General features: G+C 33.4%; 1 protein-coding gene across 1 annotated transcript in view; it reads right to left on the bottom strand.

Moving 5' to 3' along the window:
* The window catches only part of LOC149791500 (uncharacterized), a 125,570-nt gene that overhangs the window by 71,222 nt on the left and 36,100 nt on the right, over positions 1-18,248 (bottom strand). The window contains exons 5-7 of the mRNA XM_089969436.1: positions 12,427-12,628; positions 6,638-6,909; positions 1,154-1,367 (exon numbers count right to left, since the gene is read on the bottom strand). Of these exons, the coding sequence (XP_089825562.1) occupies positions 1,154-1,367; positions 6,638-6,909; positions 12,427-12,628 (688 nt within the window). The remainder of the gene's footprint in view (positions 1-1,153; positions 1,368-6,637; positions 6,910-12,426; positions 12,629-18,248) is intronic.

Raw genomic sequence — 18,248 nt, 5'->3', positions numbered from 1 at the left:
CTGTACATACAGCTCATGAACTGTCATAAATTCCTTTGTATCACTAAGGTAATTAAATCATAATGGAGGAAAAAGATCAAAACCAACAGTACCAACTGCCACCATGGAAAACCACAGTGATCATCCACTCTCCCATGTATCATCATGGTATGTGATGGTGGCAAATGCCTCCCAAAGCAAGGCCACCATGTTTTAATTATTGATACTATCAACTCTTATCAAATTAGATATTCAGTTAAATTTTAGCCATCCTAGAGACAGTATCATCAATTACATAATAATATTTGCCCAACGTATATGTTGCTCAGCAAGAAATTAATACAACTTTGCTAACTGACTTTGCTAAATGCAAACAGACCAGAAATGCATATTTAATTCTTTTTCAAAAAAATCATTCCAATTATTCCAATAAGTTTTATTTTAAGCATCAAGTCCAAATTTGTCACCGCTCCAGTGGCCTAGTGGTTAGAGCATCCACCTCGGGTGCGGGAGGTCATGGGTTCGATCCCCAGCCGAGTCATACCAAAGCCTTACAAAAATGGTACTAACAACTGCCTCACTTGGCGCTCAACATTAAGAGGTTAGTGTTAGGACTGGTCGGCCTGGTGTCAGGATAATGTGACTGGGTGGGACATCATGCTACATGTCTGCGGCATGATGCCCCAGTGCTAGACATCACTATAAACTGCCACACTGCAGACATCGTAGTGATATGACTGAAAAATTGTTAAAGCTACGTTAAAAATCCAAATCACACACACACACCAAATTTGTCATCATGCTGCTCCAGCTGAGGGCACAGTCTATGTCAAGTGGTGGCATATTCAATTACTACAAACTATGAAATCTGGACAAGCTTAGGATGCTGCATCCACATTTTGAAATAATATTACTTAATCCCCAACAGGATACTAACTCACTCAGACATTGTCTTGGTCACTAAGATGCTTGATGCATTCTAAACTTGAGTTCCTTATCACTGAGACTCAGTCTGATGTTATGAGTTTTTGTTTTGTGCACTCGTCGGAGTGTTCACAAAGTACTCACTGAATTTCAAGACATGCAATTTGTTCCAAACCAGAGTAAAAGGTAAAATTTATTAAATCCATTTCTAGAACTCTGTAAATATTCAAACACTTTTGTATATACTCACTAAGACGAAATGGCATTACACGGGTGCATGATCTCCTTGGCCTGACTGTGTAATATAAATCACACTGATCTGACTCTTCGCAGCACCATTTTTTGGGCAAAACATCATCAGTAAGGTATTGCAGGTAAGAGAAACTTGGATTGTAGCGGAGAAAACTGCCAGAGAACCTTGTCTCCTCCATAAATCCACCACCGAAGAAGTCATAGCAGCAAGTCTGTAGTAAGAAAAAAATAGAGACAAACATAAAATGCCATGAGATCAAATAGATCATAGTCAAACCTGCAAAAGATCACAACAAATATTGTAAAATCAAGACAGTGATTTCAAAGTTATGATAAACAACTTAACTTTGAAACCTTATGGCACTGCGGGTCCAAATTTTTGGTTCCAGTTTTCAATAGTTTGTAGGATCTTTTAGAGGTCACAAACATGAAATGTTTTACCACCAGAAATGAAGAAACTCCATCAAATGATACCAAGTATTCAACCCATACAGCACTGCTATAACACTATGTCTGGGGTACAGAAAGTGTCATTGTGTTATATAATGTAGCATGCAATATCAAGACCAGTCAAATAAACAAAACAATTGCATTTATGTTCTCTGCAGGATGAATAGGGGGCTGCAAAAGTATGGGAACAGTGACAAAGTTTCTAACATAAAGTGAAGCACATTAAACAAGAAATACCTAAAACTGTGATTACACATATTTTGGGCAGCAAATCATAAACTGATGTATACATATACACAACCAAAAACAGTGGCACTTGAATCATTTATAATTCAAATCCATGTAATTTCCAACCAATTTCATTGCATTCATGACATAAATTCCATAGCAAATGTACACAAAGTATCATAATTTCTTGAAATTTCAAGAATTTCTTTGTGCAATTCCATTATAATCCAAATACTTAATTTATTCCTAATACACTTACACCAACTTATGAAACACTAGTTTTGGGTACAGTCAAATACATGGGAAAAGTCGAAAGAGACTGTGTGTTACAAACAATAAAATGTCCAAATCATACATTTAAAGTTTCTAAAAAGACCTGGAAAAATCTTTAACTGAAATTTATAAATGCAACCAAACAATTCAATTTCATGAATAAAGTGTGATCTAAAAAAAATAAAAAAATAAATGAATCATTCTTTAAAAAGTAAGAAAGAATAAAGCCATAATACTGATAGATAGATAGATAGATAGATAGATAGATAGATAGATAGACAGACAGATGTCAGTAAAAGTAGCCATTACCAAAACGAGTGATCAATTAATAGTGATAAACTTATATCAGTATTGACACTAGTTGGTGCATTGGTGTCTATGCCATTTGACTGAGGAGACATTATTTGTTTATTATTTTATACCTTTAATTAGGTACTTAAATTAACTTTTAAGTACATTTGAATGAGGAAAAACATTTTAATTTTGGCACTATTTTGTACTTGGTTGTGCATGCCTGTTCACTGAACAAACACCTACTGCCTGTTGTTTACCCTTGACTGAACAAGTAAACAATGACCATACATAGGATGCATTAAGAGAAAAAGCACAGTTCATATCTTTTTTTTAAAAACAATTAAGCTAAGATCAATGTGCAGTGACTGACTATTTACACAGCTGAAAATAATATTTACAAGTAGATATTTTTAATGTCTTTATTCACTGAAACAATAACCAGCCACAGGACATTTAATTAAGAATACAACACATCAGGCCAAATTATTAAATCAAGCTGTCATTTAATTTAGCATAAAAACTACCTCAATAAGTTTGTGAAATCATTTTCAGGAGACACATCATGATAGTGTTGTATATGAATATGTTATTGAAAAATAAGTCTATTAGTACACAGCTTCAAGTACCAAGTATTTCAGTGAGAAAAGGATTTAATTGATGTTAGCTATTAAATACCAAGTATTTAAGTGAGAAAAGGATTTAACTGATGTCAGCTATTAAATACCAAGTATTTCAGTGAGAAAAGGATTTAACTGATGTCAGCTATTAAATACCAAGTATTTCAGTGAGAAAAGGATTTAACTGATGTCAGCTATTAAATACCAAGTATTTCAGTGAGAAAAGGATTTAACTGATGTCAGCTATTAAATACCAAGTATTTCAGTGAGAAAAGGATTTAACTGATGTCAGCTATTAAATACCAAGTATTTCAGTGAGAAAAGGATTTAACTGACGTCAGCTATTAAATACCAAGTATTTCAGCGAGAAAAGGATTTAACTGATGTCAGCTATTAAATACCAAGTATTTCAGTGAGAAAAGGATTTAACTGATGTCAGCTATTAAATCCCAAAGGCTGAAGTGATAGGAACATGTTTATAAGATTCCAAACATTCTATTGACACAAATTATTAAAACGTAACCAACTATTCAAGTGTTTCCAAGCAATCAAGTGATAGAAGTATTTGGGTATATGCATGTATTCAAGTGATAACAAATATTTAAGTGATTCTAAGATATCTATTCAAGTGTTAACAAGAATTCAAGTGACAAAAAGTATTCAAGTGTTAACAAGTATTCAAGTGATAGCAACTATTCAAGTCATAGCAAGTATTCATTTGATTGCAATTATTCAAGTAATAACAAGCATTTGTGTGATTGCAAGTAATCTATTCAACTGTTAACAAGTATTCAAGCAATAACACGTATTTAAGTGATTGCAAGTAATATATTCAAGTATTAAAAAGTATTAAGTGAAAGCACATATTCAAGTGAACAACAATTATTCAAGTGATTCCAAGTATTCAATGATTCCATGTATTCAATGATTCCAAGTTTTCAAGTGACAAGTATTCAAAGATTCCATGTATTCAATGGTTCCAATTATTCAAGTGATAACAAGTATGCAATGATTTCAAGCTTTCAAGTGACAAGAAGTATTCAATGATGCCATGTATTCAATGATTCCAAGTTTCAAGTGACAACAAGTATTCAATGATTCAACGTATTCAATGATTCCATGTATTCAATGGTTCCAAGTATTCAAGTGACAACAAGTATTCAATGATTCCAAGTATTCAAGTAACAACAATTATTCAATGACTCCAAGTTTTCAAGTGAAACAAAAATACTCAATGATGAGAACTGAAACTTTGGAATATGAATTTATGAAAACTACTAGTACAACAGCAAATGTAACAGCCACAAACTAATGGACAACCACTAATTCTAAGCCCTACCAAACTTTAAATATATAAAGGCCCTCCCATTGCAGACCTAATGGGCTTGACTGCCATACTGAAACCAACATTAAGTCATATTTTTCCTGACAGATCTGATGGCCTCATATGAACTATGAGGGTCACCGTTACAGAAATTCATTAAAACCTACAGCAGTCACATTTACAAATTTTGTATAACAAAAGTCTATTATGGGATAAAAAATTGCACTGAACAAAAAATCAAATGCATCAAAAGCATGCATTGTTTTCAACCTATGACCATTATTTATTCATTAACTTCTAAATTTGCATATAATCAGCCCCCCTTCGTTCCTCTTCCAAATGAAATGGTTGGTAGTGGCCCTCCCCAGGCCCATACATTTTCAGTTCACCAACAGACCCTGTATATCAGTCATATATGCATTAGACTATTAGACTATGTCCCTGTCATACAATATTTCGAGACCAATACATCTGGTTTAAACACAACCTATTTCAGGTATGGTGTATATTTGTTTAGGATAAGAAGGAAAGCCTAATGATGAAGATTACCTCGCATGTCATGCAGTCACTTTTTGATTTAATGCAAATCTAGGTACATGCAAAAAATTGACATTTGTTAATTTGGTTATAAAGAAGTGTACATACATACATACATACATAAATATGTAAAAATTGACTTTTGTTACTTTGGTTCTAATGAAGTGGATGAATGTGTGTGTGTGTGTGTGTGTATATATATATATATATATATATATATATACACACACACACACACACACACACACTTCATTATATCCAAATTAACAAAAGTCAATACACACTCATGTACAAATCAGATCCAAATGTAAAACATGCAGACCAAGACCTGCTGCTACATGAAGTGCTGATAGAACTGAGTCCATGCAGTTTCTTAGAATTAATTAGTAAAACAAATTACATACATTCTAATATGCCTGAATATTGTGTGATGACAGATCAAGGTATATGCTGTTTGCAGTTGGACTCAACTTACATGCAAGCATATTGCTATCATTTATTCAGTGGCTTTGTCCAAAAGTTTGTGAAGTGTGAGCTATAATACTCTGCTGTAATTAGTGTATATACATAGTGTTTCATTAATAATAGTGTTTCAAGAAATAGTTATAGTATTTTACAGGATTGCTGTTCTTTTGGATTAAAAATGCATCGACAAAATGAAATATTCTTTCAGAAGGATTTAAACGTTTCAACAACAGCTGTACTTGAAATGAGGGCTCAATTTGAATAAGTATTAAATTTAATTTTCATACACTATTATTTTGTATTAATTTTTTCTTTCATGTTCACTATTACTATTGTCTAAATACCTTATGCTTTTTGTCTATTTTCTCTCTATCATTATTTACCTCACATAGCGATTTAAAGCACTGAGCATAAAATTAGTTATCGAATACCTTACCAAACGTGTGTATTGAAACAATATAAAATTATTTATAATTAATGTTTCACTGATCCGGTGGCCTAGTGGTTAGAGCATCCACCTCAGAAGCAGGAGGTCATGGGTTTGATCCCTGGCCGAGTGATAACAAAGGCTTTTCAAAATGGTACTAACAGCTGCCTCGCTAGGCATTCAGCATTAAGAGGTTAGTGTTAGGACTGATTGGCTTGGTGTCAGGATAATGTATCTGGGGGGACATCATGCTTTATGTCTGCGGCATGATGCCCCAGTGCTAGACATCACTATAAACTGCCACAATGCAGACATCGTACCAATATGACTGAAACATTGTTAAAGCTATGTTAAAAATCCTAATCACACACACACACACAATTCTTGTTTCAAAAGGTTAAACTAAAAAATAAAACAAACACATGTAAAAGCTATTATTTAATTACTAGATTACAGTATTGACCTCAATTTATCAAATACTAGTAGCTGTGTTAATCTCTAGGAATGAAAAACTGTAAGAAATTGGCGGGGAACATCATCCTATATGGCTCATTTTTTGTTGGGGATTTAAATTTGTGGTTCGGGACAACAACGAAAACCATGAAAATTGGTCCCCCACAAAAACTGATGATACCACAGTAGTTGTAATCCTGTATTAAAATATGTTTTGGCCATCACAGTTTAAAGAGACACATTTTCTAGGATATTAAATTTCTTAAAGACCCAAGGAACTGATAAAACATTCAACTGATAAAAATTTAAATATAATAAAAATTCCTAGATTTAAATGGGTCAAATGATTTTTAAGGTAAAATGAAGCAATCTTTTCCAACAGCAGTTTAAAATACATGTAAACACATGCATTACCTCTGATGATTGGTATATCCTTGGGGTTCCAACACGAAAAAAGCATAATATTCCGTCTTGATATGAAAGGTATAGGAATCGCCTGTTCAACCATGCACCTAACATGTTGCAGGGGCATTCATCCATTTCTTTCAACATAGCACTGTATGATGCTATGCTATCTTCATTTGCAGCATACCAGAGTGCACACTGGGTTCCCATACTGGGCACAACTTCTTCTTCAGTTCTGGTCAATCGACTGAACTCCAGCCCAATGTAATTTCTGTTGCCGGCTGTTACAAGATAAACATAATGCTTTTTAAAGTTTTACATAAGATTTTATTTCAAAATGAGCAGATTTTGTTCAACAATGTACAGCACTGTAAAGCAATTTTAAATAACTGTAATATTAGTTTTAAGTAAATTCCTTTACACAATGATAGCTAACTTACAATTATAAACTGTAAAACTCAATTTATAAAACAAATGTATGATGCTTAACTCTGATTCCAACTTTAAAATGTGAAATGTTTTTTTTACAGATATCATACAAACAATAAAATGATTATAAATGCAAATGCAAATATTACAGTGAAGGTTATCTGTTCAGATTCTGTTATATGAAATGTTCATGTGTTTCTCGAGAACAATTTGTATATACCGTAAATTTTGAAGATCTATATAGTTAATGATATAGTTAATGATTCAACCATGAGAGCTTACTCCTTTTGGAATACAAAGTGTAACCACCATATTTTCAAACTGATTAGCACATACTTAAGAAACCCATTCTACCGTTTCAGAAAATTTAGGAAAACTTTTATCTCCAACAAGGTCTATATTACTATACGAGCCCACTTTCTCACACTTTTTCAAATTAACCTGGGAGAAATTATGTTCATCTGGAAACAAGGTTTACATTATTTGGTGTTTAATGGCCAAGCAACAATTTAAGATTATAATGTACAAAGGCATGTAGAGTAAAGCACCTTGCTTAAGATCACCATGGTAATAAGATGAGCTGATGCGATGGTAGGAAATTGAACCTGCACCATTCTGGTCACAAGTCCTACCCCTTAACTGGCAAGGGAGCCATGAATCACATTAGTGAACAAAGAAAATGGAAATTAATATTCTCATTTTATTGTATGACATTTATCTTATAAGATGTAACTTAATGTAACCCACCCTATTACAAAGTTTTAAAACATTTACCAAAAGTTTGTTTGTCTAATTAAAAGTCCACCAAATTGTTTGAAAAATTTCATTATGCAGTCCCCTAATGTATCTTTTCAGTAAAAAAAATACATTAAATCTTTCAACAACTGCATTATAACAGTACCAATTACTGGCATCCTACCTATTCTGCTCAAGAATGCAAATATTATTTCACTTTTCAAAACTGGGTTTATTAATATATTCATTACTTAAGGACACAAATTAGTTTACTTCTTTATTTAAGACAAATATTACCATATATTACTTTCTATATAAAAAAATGACTTAAATGAAAATTCCATTGTAGAAGATTCTGTTAATAAAATTATAAGATAGAATGTGGTAAACATCATGTAGGGTATGTATTGGCTGGAGGGGAGGGTCGGAATTCCAATAACTATGACCCAGACCCAAATAAACATATTTACTTCTATTGATAATGATCCTAATATTTAAACACATGCCCACAGAGAAAATATTTAGACATTCTTGAAATAGCATTCATGTGAAACAGTTTTCATCATTTTTACATCAATGTAATATATTCACTTCAGTGGATTTGTTTTATATCAATAAGCACATTTTCTTTTAAGTGTTTATACTTAATTACTGTGATAACTTTATGTCAAGCTGCACCTCGGATCTAGACACATTTGTCTAACTTACATTACTGTCTTGATCTTTTATTTCCTGATCAATCTCAAAATGACAATAAGTTTGTATTGTCCATTGATTAAAAGTATTTGAAACACAAACCTTATTCCCAATGTAATTCTCAAGTTCCCACCTTTAATGAGCCCTCTACCATGTGTATATGTAGTAAAATAAGAGTCCTTTAATATTATTTCCGCTTACATGATATGTACATTAAATATGTCATTTCCCCATATGTGATAAAGACAAATGCATTACTATCAAAACCTCCATTGAAAGCATATATAATATAATGTTAATTATTAAGTTGTAAACTTATTTAACAAGACAAAAGAGCCTAATAAAACCATAAAGAAGCCCTACAAAGATATACAGTATCGAGCCAAAAGACAATTTATTGAGTTGGTTGGACAAAATAAGATTTTGTTTTATTCATTCCAACATGCACTGGTCCATTTGAAGAAAGTGAACATCCGTTGCATGAAGGACTGACCATTTAATACGGGACACGGTACTGGCTTTCATTGAGAAAAGGATTTCTGAATCTTATATAGCCTGAAAAAATATTCTTCCCTGATTAAAAAAGCCAATTATATCTGTGGCATTAAATGAAGCAAAAAAATATGAATATCCCAGCTTAAAAGCAAAAAACCTTGACCTGCCATGGTTTGTGGGGTGATCTGATCTAATCTTGTTTACAGACCTTGTCAGTATTAGTCAACAAAATGATGCTATACACGAAATATAGCCATGACTGAATCAGTTTTCTTGGTCCATGTCATGCAGTAACTTAGAAATATCATTCTCTTCACAATTACCTCCCTTTCGTCAATAATACCACTGCAATAATATGTAAATTTGGTGGTAAAAAAGCCACCTGGAGAGAACCATGCTTGTTTACAGACCTTGTCAGTATTAGTCAGCAAAATGATGCTATACAAGTTTGATTTGTACTCTCTACATAACTACACCAGTAATGGCTATCATAACTTGATGTACGTTTGAAGCTGAACATAATTGTCAAGCAGAACACAAAATATAGCCATGACTGAAATCAGTTTTCTTGGTCCATGCAGCGTATCCCCCAGGGGTGTAAAATTGAGGGTACAAAAAAAAACTTGGTGTAAAAACTGGGGGTCAAATAAAAAATGTGGGGGTCAAAAATGTACTTACAAATTTTTATACGACTCGTACTTTTTCAGCTTGAAATAGGATATTGCAACTTGCACAACATTCTCTCTCTTTCTCTAAACATACAAATACACCAACCTGCACAATTAACAAACAAATGCATTGTCCATTCAAAGAATAATTTTATTAGTTCATTTTTCTTTTAAAGTCGTACTTTTAACAGTCTCCTCATGCAATAGTATAGCCCAACACATTACATATAAGCCAATACAAATAAACCATTTTAACCAAATGGGAGTTAATTTACTGCCTTTCATAAAATGTATACTATCATAGGTTTCATTGTACTTCATCCTAGAACACATTTATCCAAATATCAAGGAGGATAATGATTCATCTTCTTTCTAATAAGTTACATTTGAACTTTAAGATCTTTCTTTTATTGCAGCAAAAGTTAAAAACCAACAAAATCTGCAATGACCCGCTGACTTTGTAATCCAAATAACGCATTTGTCTCTGCAAGTTTACTGATTTCTTTGTTGTGTTCTGCTTCTTTCACTTTCATCGCTAATGCTTTTTAGTGCATGACGTTTTAATCTGGCGATCACATTCTAGTACATGAAGCCTTGAGATTAAACATCTAGATGACAGCTTGCTGAGCTCGATGATAATCACGAGAAGCTCGCGAGATTAGGGGAAGCTACTCTGTCATAACATTGCCTATGCTAGTCTGGTTCACTGTTTTATATGTTCCCTGTGTTGCACTTTGCTATACGAATAGAGAAGCGCAAAGCGGGGAACCAGTCAATGCCTATACTCGAAGTATATACGATGCCATCCATCGTCCAATGCATTAGGTATTAAATAAATCCTGATCATATTATGAAAATCCTTTGCATCAAAAAAACGCATGGCAACAAAATGTGTGCGTCAATTTTCTCCACAAATGTGCGTAAAGGGAAACACTGGTCCATGTCATGCAGTAACTTAAAAATATCATTCTCTTCACAATTACCTCCCTTTCGTCAATAATACCACTTCAATAATATGTAAACTTGGTGGTAAAAAAGCCACCTGGAGAGAACCATGCTTGTTTACAGATCTTGTCAGTATTAGTCAACAAAATGATGCTATACAAGTTAGATTTGTACTCTCTACATAATTACGCCAGTAATGACTGACATAACTTGATGTACATTTGAAGCTGAACATAACCGTCAAGCAGAACACATAATGTAGCCATGACTGAATCAGTTTTCCTAGTCCATGTCCTGTAGTATTTTCACAATTACCTCCCCTTGGTCAATTATACCACTGCCACAATATGTAAACTTGGTGGTAAAAAAAGACACCTGGAGAGAAACATGCTTCTTGATAACTTCATTACATTTCATTCAGATTGCATTTAGTGTTCCAGCTGGTTCTTATATATTTCTTCAGTGTAAAATGTGAGGAATGAGTAGAACAAATTGAGGACAAAAGAATGATAACATGATAGGTTTTCATTAAGGAAGAGGTCTGAATAAATTGTGTTCGAGTCACTGAATCTACCTGTAGGCTTTACTACCCTTGCTCTTAAAGGAATATCAACGCATGCAAATGGAACAATAGTAAGAACCAGACATTTTCATGTGCTAAACTATGCAGGAACAAGGCTTTAAAAGTCAAAAACCAAAACATGATTATTAGCTCTGAGATGCATATACAAATATTTGGCGAAATTGTAAAAGTTGTTATCGTTGATGTTGGTGTTTAGGTCTAATGCCAATTTTCACTGCACGATATGCTATACATGGCCGCCAGTAAAAGTCCAGTAAGAACCACCACCCCACTGTTAGATATTGGCAAGCTTTCTAACACACCCACATTGGCCAAGCCCAAGACTAGAAACCAATGAGATCAAAGGTGAGATGGCAGTGATTAGTAAAGGCTAGTACATTAGGCCTGACTCAGCTAATCAGGGCCCCAAAATAGGATATATAAGTCTCAGTGAGTGAGTGGTCTATAACTTATCTACAAAGGAAATGAATTTCTGACAGGCCATAACATACACAAATCTGAAAAAATCAGTAATTTTGTTTTGTTTTCTTTTGTTAACTTCAGTATGGTCATAAAAGTGGTTGGCAGGCATTAAGTTATAGTCTATCTCAATGGCAAACACAAAGTTATTTTCTCTTTACAACCAAGTTAAATTTCAAGCTGTGCTTTTAAAAACCATGTCAAGATCATTTTGCTGACAAGAACTTGTTGGAGACCAGTTGTCATTTTAGAAAGTGACTATAAAACACTTGGACCATACTATACATTGAGGCATTTGATTTGCTCATTCATACACACGCAAAAAATCATTCAGTATTTTAACATGAAAGTGCCAGAACAAGACAAGTCCCTATCCTGGGCAACTAAAATTCAATGATTAGTAAATGAAATTCCAAGTAAATGGACCAATTTTTGTATATGCAAATAAGAGAAAATGTAAATTTCAAGTCCACTTTCCTTTCTGGATTATTCATGTCAGGTTCATATGTAATATTTTAACTTAGTTTATGTCTGATGCAATGCCATCATAAGAGACAAGCAATATGGGCTGCTGGTAGCACTTCATGGAATTTGTGATATTTTTTTTTCTAAATGGGGACACCACGGGCAATGCTCAACTACAGCAGCTCCATTTCCTCCAGCATGAACTAGTAATGGCCCTGATAGGTTGAGAAATAAACTATTACAATATGGCTAGCTCTTCTCTATCAAATATAATACGATTCATACCATCCTTTGATGTGGGTGCATCAGTTAATATTACATACCCTTAATCTCTAGAGTATCAACATTGTAGGCACGAGATGTAAGCGAAACAAAGCTTTTCTGTACATTTGTCTGTGATTTTCTGACACAGGAATATCCAATGAAAACATTGTTGCTTCTCAATTTCATCTCTCCACTGAAGTATATGTAGAAAGTGAAAGTAGATGATCCATCTGACAGAAGGACTATCTGAAAGCTCATTGTCTGAAATGAGACAAAGTTATTTGACACTTTTAAAAAATTAATCATGCATGCACAGAATATAAAGCAACCTCTAACATGTCTATAATAATAATAATAATAATAATAATAATAATAATAATAATGACCTTATTTAAAGAGGGTAACACAATTAGCTAAAAACTAATATACCTTGAGGCCCTCATACAAATGAATTCATTTATTTAAGCTGCATCTCTGAAGCCACTGGATATATTGGGTTTGGAAGAAGGAAATAGAGTGGGCATTTCTAATCTCAACTGGAATACTATTCCAGAGCAGAGTTCCAGAGTATTGGAAACTTTTTTTAAATAACTCCTTATTTGGTTTGGGAATTTTCTACTGTTTGGTAGACATGGATCACAGGTGGGGAGTATTACCAGGTAGCCTATACTGGAATAGTGATTGTAAATATTCAGGAACACTATGAGATATCCTGTACATTAATTTGGCTTTTCTCAAACAGATTCGGTCTTTAATAGGTAATATTTTTAACCTACCAGCTAAACTTTCCTTGCTTTCTTTCTGGATTGATATTAGCCCAAATGCTCTTTTTTGAAGATGTGCCAGCTTTGCTATGTTTTTATCATTTGAATTACCCCATACTGTACTATAGTAGTCCAAATAGGGTTGTATGTAACTGTTATAAAATAGTTTTCTGTGCCTTTCAGGGAGAAAATGTCTTATCCTACTGAGAAGCCATAAACTTGAATTGACTTTTTTACTGATATGTTTGATATGTTCAGTCCATGATAGGTTATTATCTACCAGAACACCAAGTAGTCTATCATGACAGACCATTTGCAGATTTGTATCCTTCCATGTCAGACAGTTCATCACTATCAAGATTTGTCCTTCTTTGCCGTGTTGAGATAAGTAATATTTTAGTTTTACCAGTATTTACCACCATGCCATTACATGTGCACCAGTTTTCCAGTTTGTTTAGTGCATTCTGTAAAGAAATTTTAAGCTCATGCTTTGTATTTTGGATGTCTGACAATGTTGTGTCATCTGCATAGAGATCTGTACATGATATTGAGTCTCTTAGTAAAAGTGGTAGGTCATTAATAAATAAAATGAATAGTAATGGACCTAGAATTGAGCCTTGTGGTACTCCATATCTAATTGTTTCAGGTTCAGACAGAACATTATTTATGTAAACATGTTGTGTTCTCTCATTTAAGTACGAAGTAAACCATCTAATTGTTCTTTCATCACACTGGTAGATTTTCAGTTTCTTGAAAAGGATTTCATCATCCACCATGTCAAAAGCTTTCCTGAAATCTACAAATACAGTTCCTATTATTCTACCTTGGTCAAGTGCTTGAAGCCATTTATCAGTTAGGGAGATCAAGGCAGTCTCACAGGAATGGTTCTGTCTAAAGCCTGATTGATTAGGGTGTAACAGCAAGTGTTTGGTTAAATATGACATGAATGAGTCATGGACATGTTTTTCAATCAATTTTGACAAGTTTGGTAGTACTGAGATTGGTTAGTAGTTATCAGCATCATCCTTAGAACCAGATTTGTGAATAGGAGTTACTTTTGCAGTTTTCCATATTTTGGGGACAGATGAGGTTGCAATACTTAAATTAATTATGAATGTTATGCTATCTACAATAGCAAAGGCAGAAGATTTAATGAGTCATGGACCAATCTGATCAAGTCCTGTAGCTTTCTTGGTATCAAGTTCACTGAGACATTTTTTAACAAAGTTTTTTGACACTGGTGGGATAGAGAAACATACCTCCTTACAGATTTTGATGCTGCAGAACTTTTTCAGTTCATTAAAGTTGTTTTCTATCACTGGTTCTTTTAACTTTGTGGTAATGTTGATTAAAAAAATCACTGAAAACATTTGCAATGTCAGTTTCATCAGTGACTATGGTGTCATTTACCAGAAGTGAGTGAATTTTATTTGTCTGTTTTTTGTGCATTCCTCCAGTGAGTTAATTGAAGACTTTCCAAATGGAGTTTGTGTTGCTCTTTTTGTTTTCAAGCAATGATTGATAATAAGTTTTTTTAGCTTTTTTAATCATATTTGTTATTTTATTTCTCCATACTTTATATTGTGCATGGTTTTCCATAGCCTTGAATTTGTCTCGTGTTTTCATAGCATCTAGGATTTCAGTAGTAAGCCAATTAGGTTGAATTTCAGTCTTTACTCGATGTACTTTCAGTGGTGCATGCTTAGATACTACATCCATGAATAAGTCAGTCCACACCCTCATGGCTTCATCTATGTAATCCAAATTTTGGATCATATTCCATGGAACATTATATACATCATTGAGAAATTGTTCTTCATTAAAATTTTTGAACGATCTGTAAGTGATCATTTTATGTGTATTTTTCTTATTTTTCTTGCATTTAACCTTTCTTGTCAAAAAAGTAGGATAGTGGTCACTAAGACTAACATTTGTCTAACAAACCAATGTACATAAAACTGCAATAGGTTGGATTCCCTTTAGAGCAAATACGCCATAGTTCTGTGCCAGTTAAGATGCTAATTTAAATGTCTAAAATAGTATAAATGCAAGATAAACAAGGAATTGGTTTTGTTTAACAGCAAACTTGCCAATAATATACCCAAAATTATGCTTTAATTCAGTCTGATATTCCAAAGTCACTTCTACAAGTAGATGTTCGGTTAAACATGAGGGATACCGTGCCTTCAAAGCCTTTCAGTGCTTAAAGAGATTTCATTGCAAGGGCACTCATAATGTTGATTCATTTATAGGACTACCAAATTTATCTATTTATTGTAGGATTTAAACTTCAGACTAATTGATGCCATGTTATCCCACATTTCTTGACTGCTAAATGGCTTTTCCCTCTCATAATCAAACAGACAACAATATGACAATAGTGTAACAAACATTCATTTATAGAGAAATGTATCCGTCAGTACTTCACAGGCTTCTGTATAAAAGTGGCTGCATGTACAATAGATTACAATTCAAACTGAAATTTAAGCACCATGATAATGGATCTATTTGAGGTTAAAACATACACAGCCAATGCATTTTCATTCCTTATTTTCATTTACCACAACAAATTTGCATTGCCACTATAGTCCTACAATGTAAGACATAGCTTGTTTTTGTTTTAGTGCTAGAACAAAATAGCAGGTGACAAGTCTTACGTTGTAGGAATAGTGCCACCATTTCTACATGTAAGACCTTGATGCTGATATTATTGTTTTGGGCATCTAGCTTTAATTTGTAGAAAAGCACCAAAATGGGTTACCAGGTGTGTGAGATATTCCTGAACATTTGAATTATCATTCCGATGTTAAACGACATCGGAACACGCTATACAACGCTGTTATTTGGGCAGTAAGACCTAGACATCCAAAACATAAATATCAGCATCGAAGTCTTACTTGTAAGACTATATAAGCACCATTGCTCAGTTTACCTGTACTATATAACAACCACAGAACATGTATGTCAGATAAACTGTAAGCAACAATACAAGCCCTGTGATATGCACAATGTATGAAGATTTTTGTGAAATAAAAACAAAATCAGTATGTATACAGCAGAGACTGACCGACAGTGTTAATTGCTAAAAATAGCATGCCTATTTATAGCTCGCAGACTCAGCTGCAGAATGTAGGACAAATAAACTGGCTTTTGTATTACAATATAAATGGCAGAACACATTGAAGAGATTGAACTTTATCCCTGAAAAGCAAAAAAATTGCAGTGCTTCAAGACATTACTGCTTTGGACTTTGTAACAGCTATAGTAGATATTCAGATCATGAACATATGACATGTGCATTTTAGAGTCCATTTTTGCAAAACAAACAAAAAAAAACTAGAGAAGAGCGTGTGTTAGGTGCATTCCTGTGGAAAGGGAACTTTTACTACTGACAATATCACAAGATGGACATATATCTGCATTAAAGATTTTGTACCAGGGAATAGACCAACGACAGATCATCCCGACCCTATCCCAGCAACACTTTACATCTATTTAGAAACTAGAACATGTTCGATTAACATCATGGGTGGGGGATGGTTTTAATCAAAAGATGGGCTAGTAATGCAAAGTCTTTCAGTTCCGTGATACAGGGGCGGATCCAGGAACGAAACAGAGGGGGTCTAGATAAATAAATAAATGAAATACACAAGAGCTCAAACTTTAAAGAGTATATATATATATATATATATATATATATATATATATATATATATATATATATATACACACACACACAGACACACACACACACACACACACACAGACGAATATGAATATACAACAGAAATAAGAAAACACTTAAGATTTATTGAACTGAGTAACTTTATTGCATAGTTTAGAATAGACCAGTTATATATATATATATATATATATATATATATATATATATATATATATATATATGGAGTCCTGACTCCTTGCTCATTTGTATACTTCAGAATTATATACAGGCCTGCTCAGTGGGGGGGGGGATACTTAGGATCCTGCCATCAACTCAGATATCAGAAGAAAAAAATATTTTAACAATAAATTTTCAAATGTTATCCTTGCAGGTGTCTAAATAATGGTACTAACAGGCATGATATACAAAAGTGTACAAAGATGTCTATATAATAAAATAAAAATAAACTAGTGGTGAAACCCATGGGGCATAATTTATGTATTACCATAATCTGCAGTTTATATATTACACAGTAAGACAATGTTACTATTGAAATGGCAGCTTATTTAATATTTTGAAACCTTTATTCAGATATTTCTTTTCAAGTTTAAAAAAAAATACAAACTTAGAAATCTCACACATTCAAAATTCAAATGTGATATGTAATATATTTAATTATGTCTTCTGATTCGTTTTGTATATACCAGAAGTGGCCATTATGTATAGAGCAACCCCTGTTTGTGATGCTGGGACACAAACTATACCTAATATGGCAGTGATGTAGTTGCCCAAAAAAATATAAAGGAAACAATGATTCCAAAACGGTGGAAACTTCCTTAAAAAAGACAAAAGTTGCATCACCAATATATTTTATTTTGATATTCTATCTAAATGTAAAATGATTAATGAATATTTCAGGATGGCATGTGATTTACTAAATTACAAACATTTCTACAATGTCATCAGTTTTGAAACTTCTTGTGTGTACATGTGGGTTATCACTAAAAGAATATACAACTTTATTGTATTATATATATGTACACATTGGATATAAATTTTCAATTGTTGAAGGCTGTAAGATAAAAGTAGCAATAAAAATGCAGTTCCATACCATTGTTTTGTATTTCTTTACACATGCTATATTATCAGCCGCTGTCAATGATTGTCCAACATTTTCACTTTTGTGTATCACGTGATACGCATAACACATTTACATGACGCGTCGCCGATCTCTGTTCTAGAAGGAGCATGGTGGAATTTGAGCCCGCACTTTTGTTAAATTATGTACGAGTTGCGTTAAGTAATGTCAGTAAACAATTCAGATTGGTGCAAAGGACCTTATTCGCCTTGATCAAGATAAGATGTAGTCCTACAGTGTAACACATAGCACATGTTGGTTTTGTTTTAGACGCCCAAAACATAAATATCAGCGTCAATGTCTTACAAAAATGAC

Source organism: Sinohyriopsis cumingii, chromosome 9 (genome assembly GCF_028554795.1).
Source record: "Sinohyriopsis cumingii isolate HCF-2022 chromosome 9, ASM2855479v2, whole genome shotgun sequence".
Taxonomy (NCBI): Eukaryota; Metazoa; Mollusca; class Bivalvia; order Unionida; family Unionidae; genus Sinohyriopsis; species Sinohyriopsis cumingii.
This window is presented reverse-complemented; position numbering and strand designations above follow the sequence as displayed.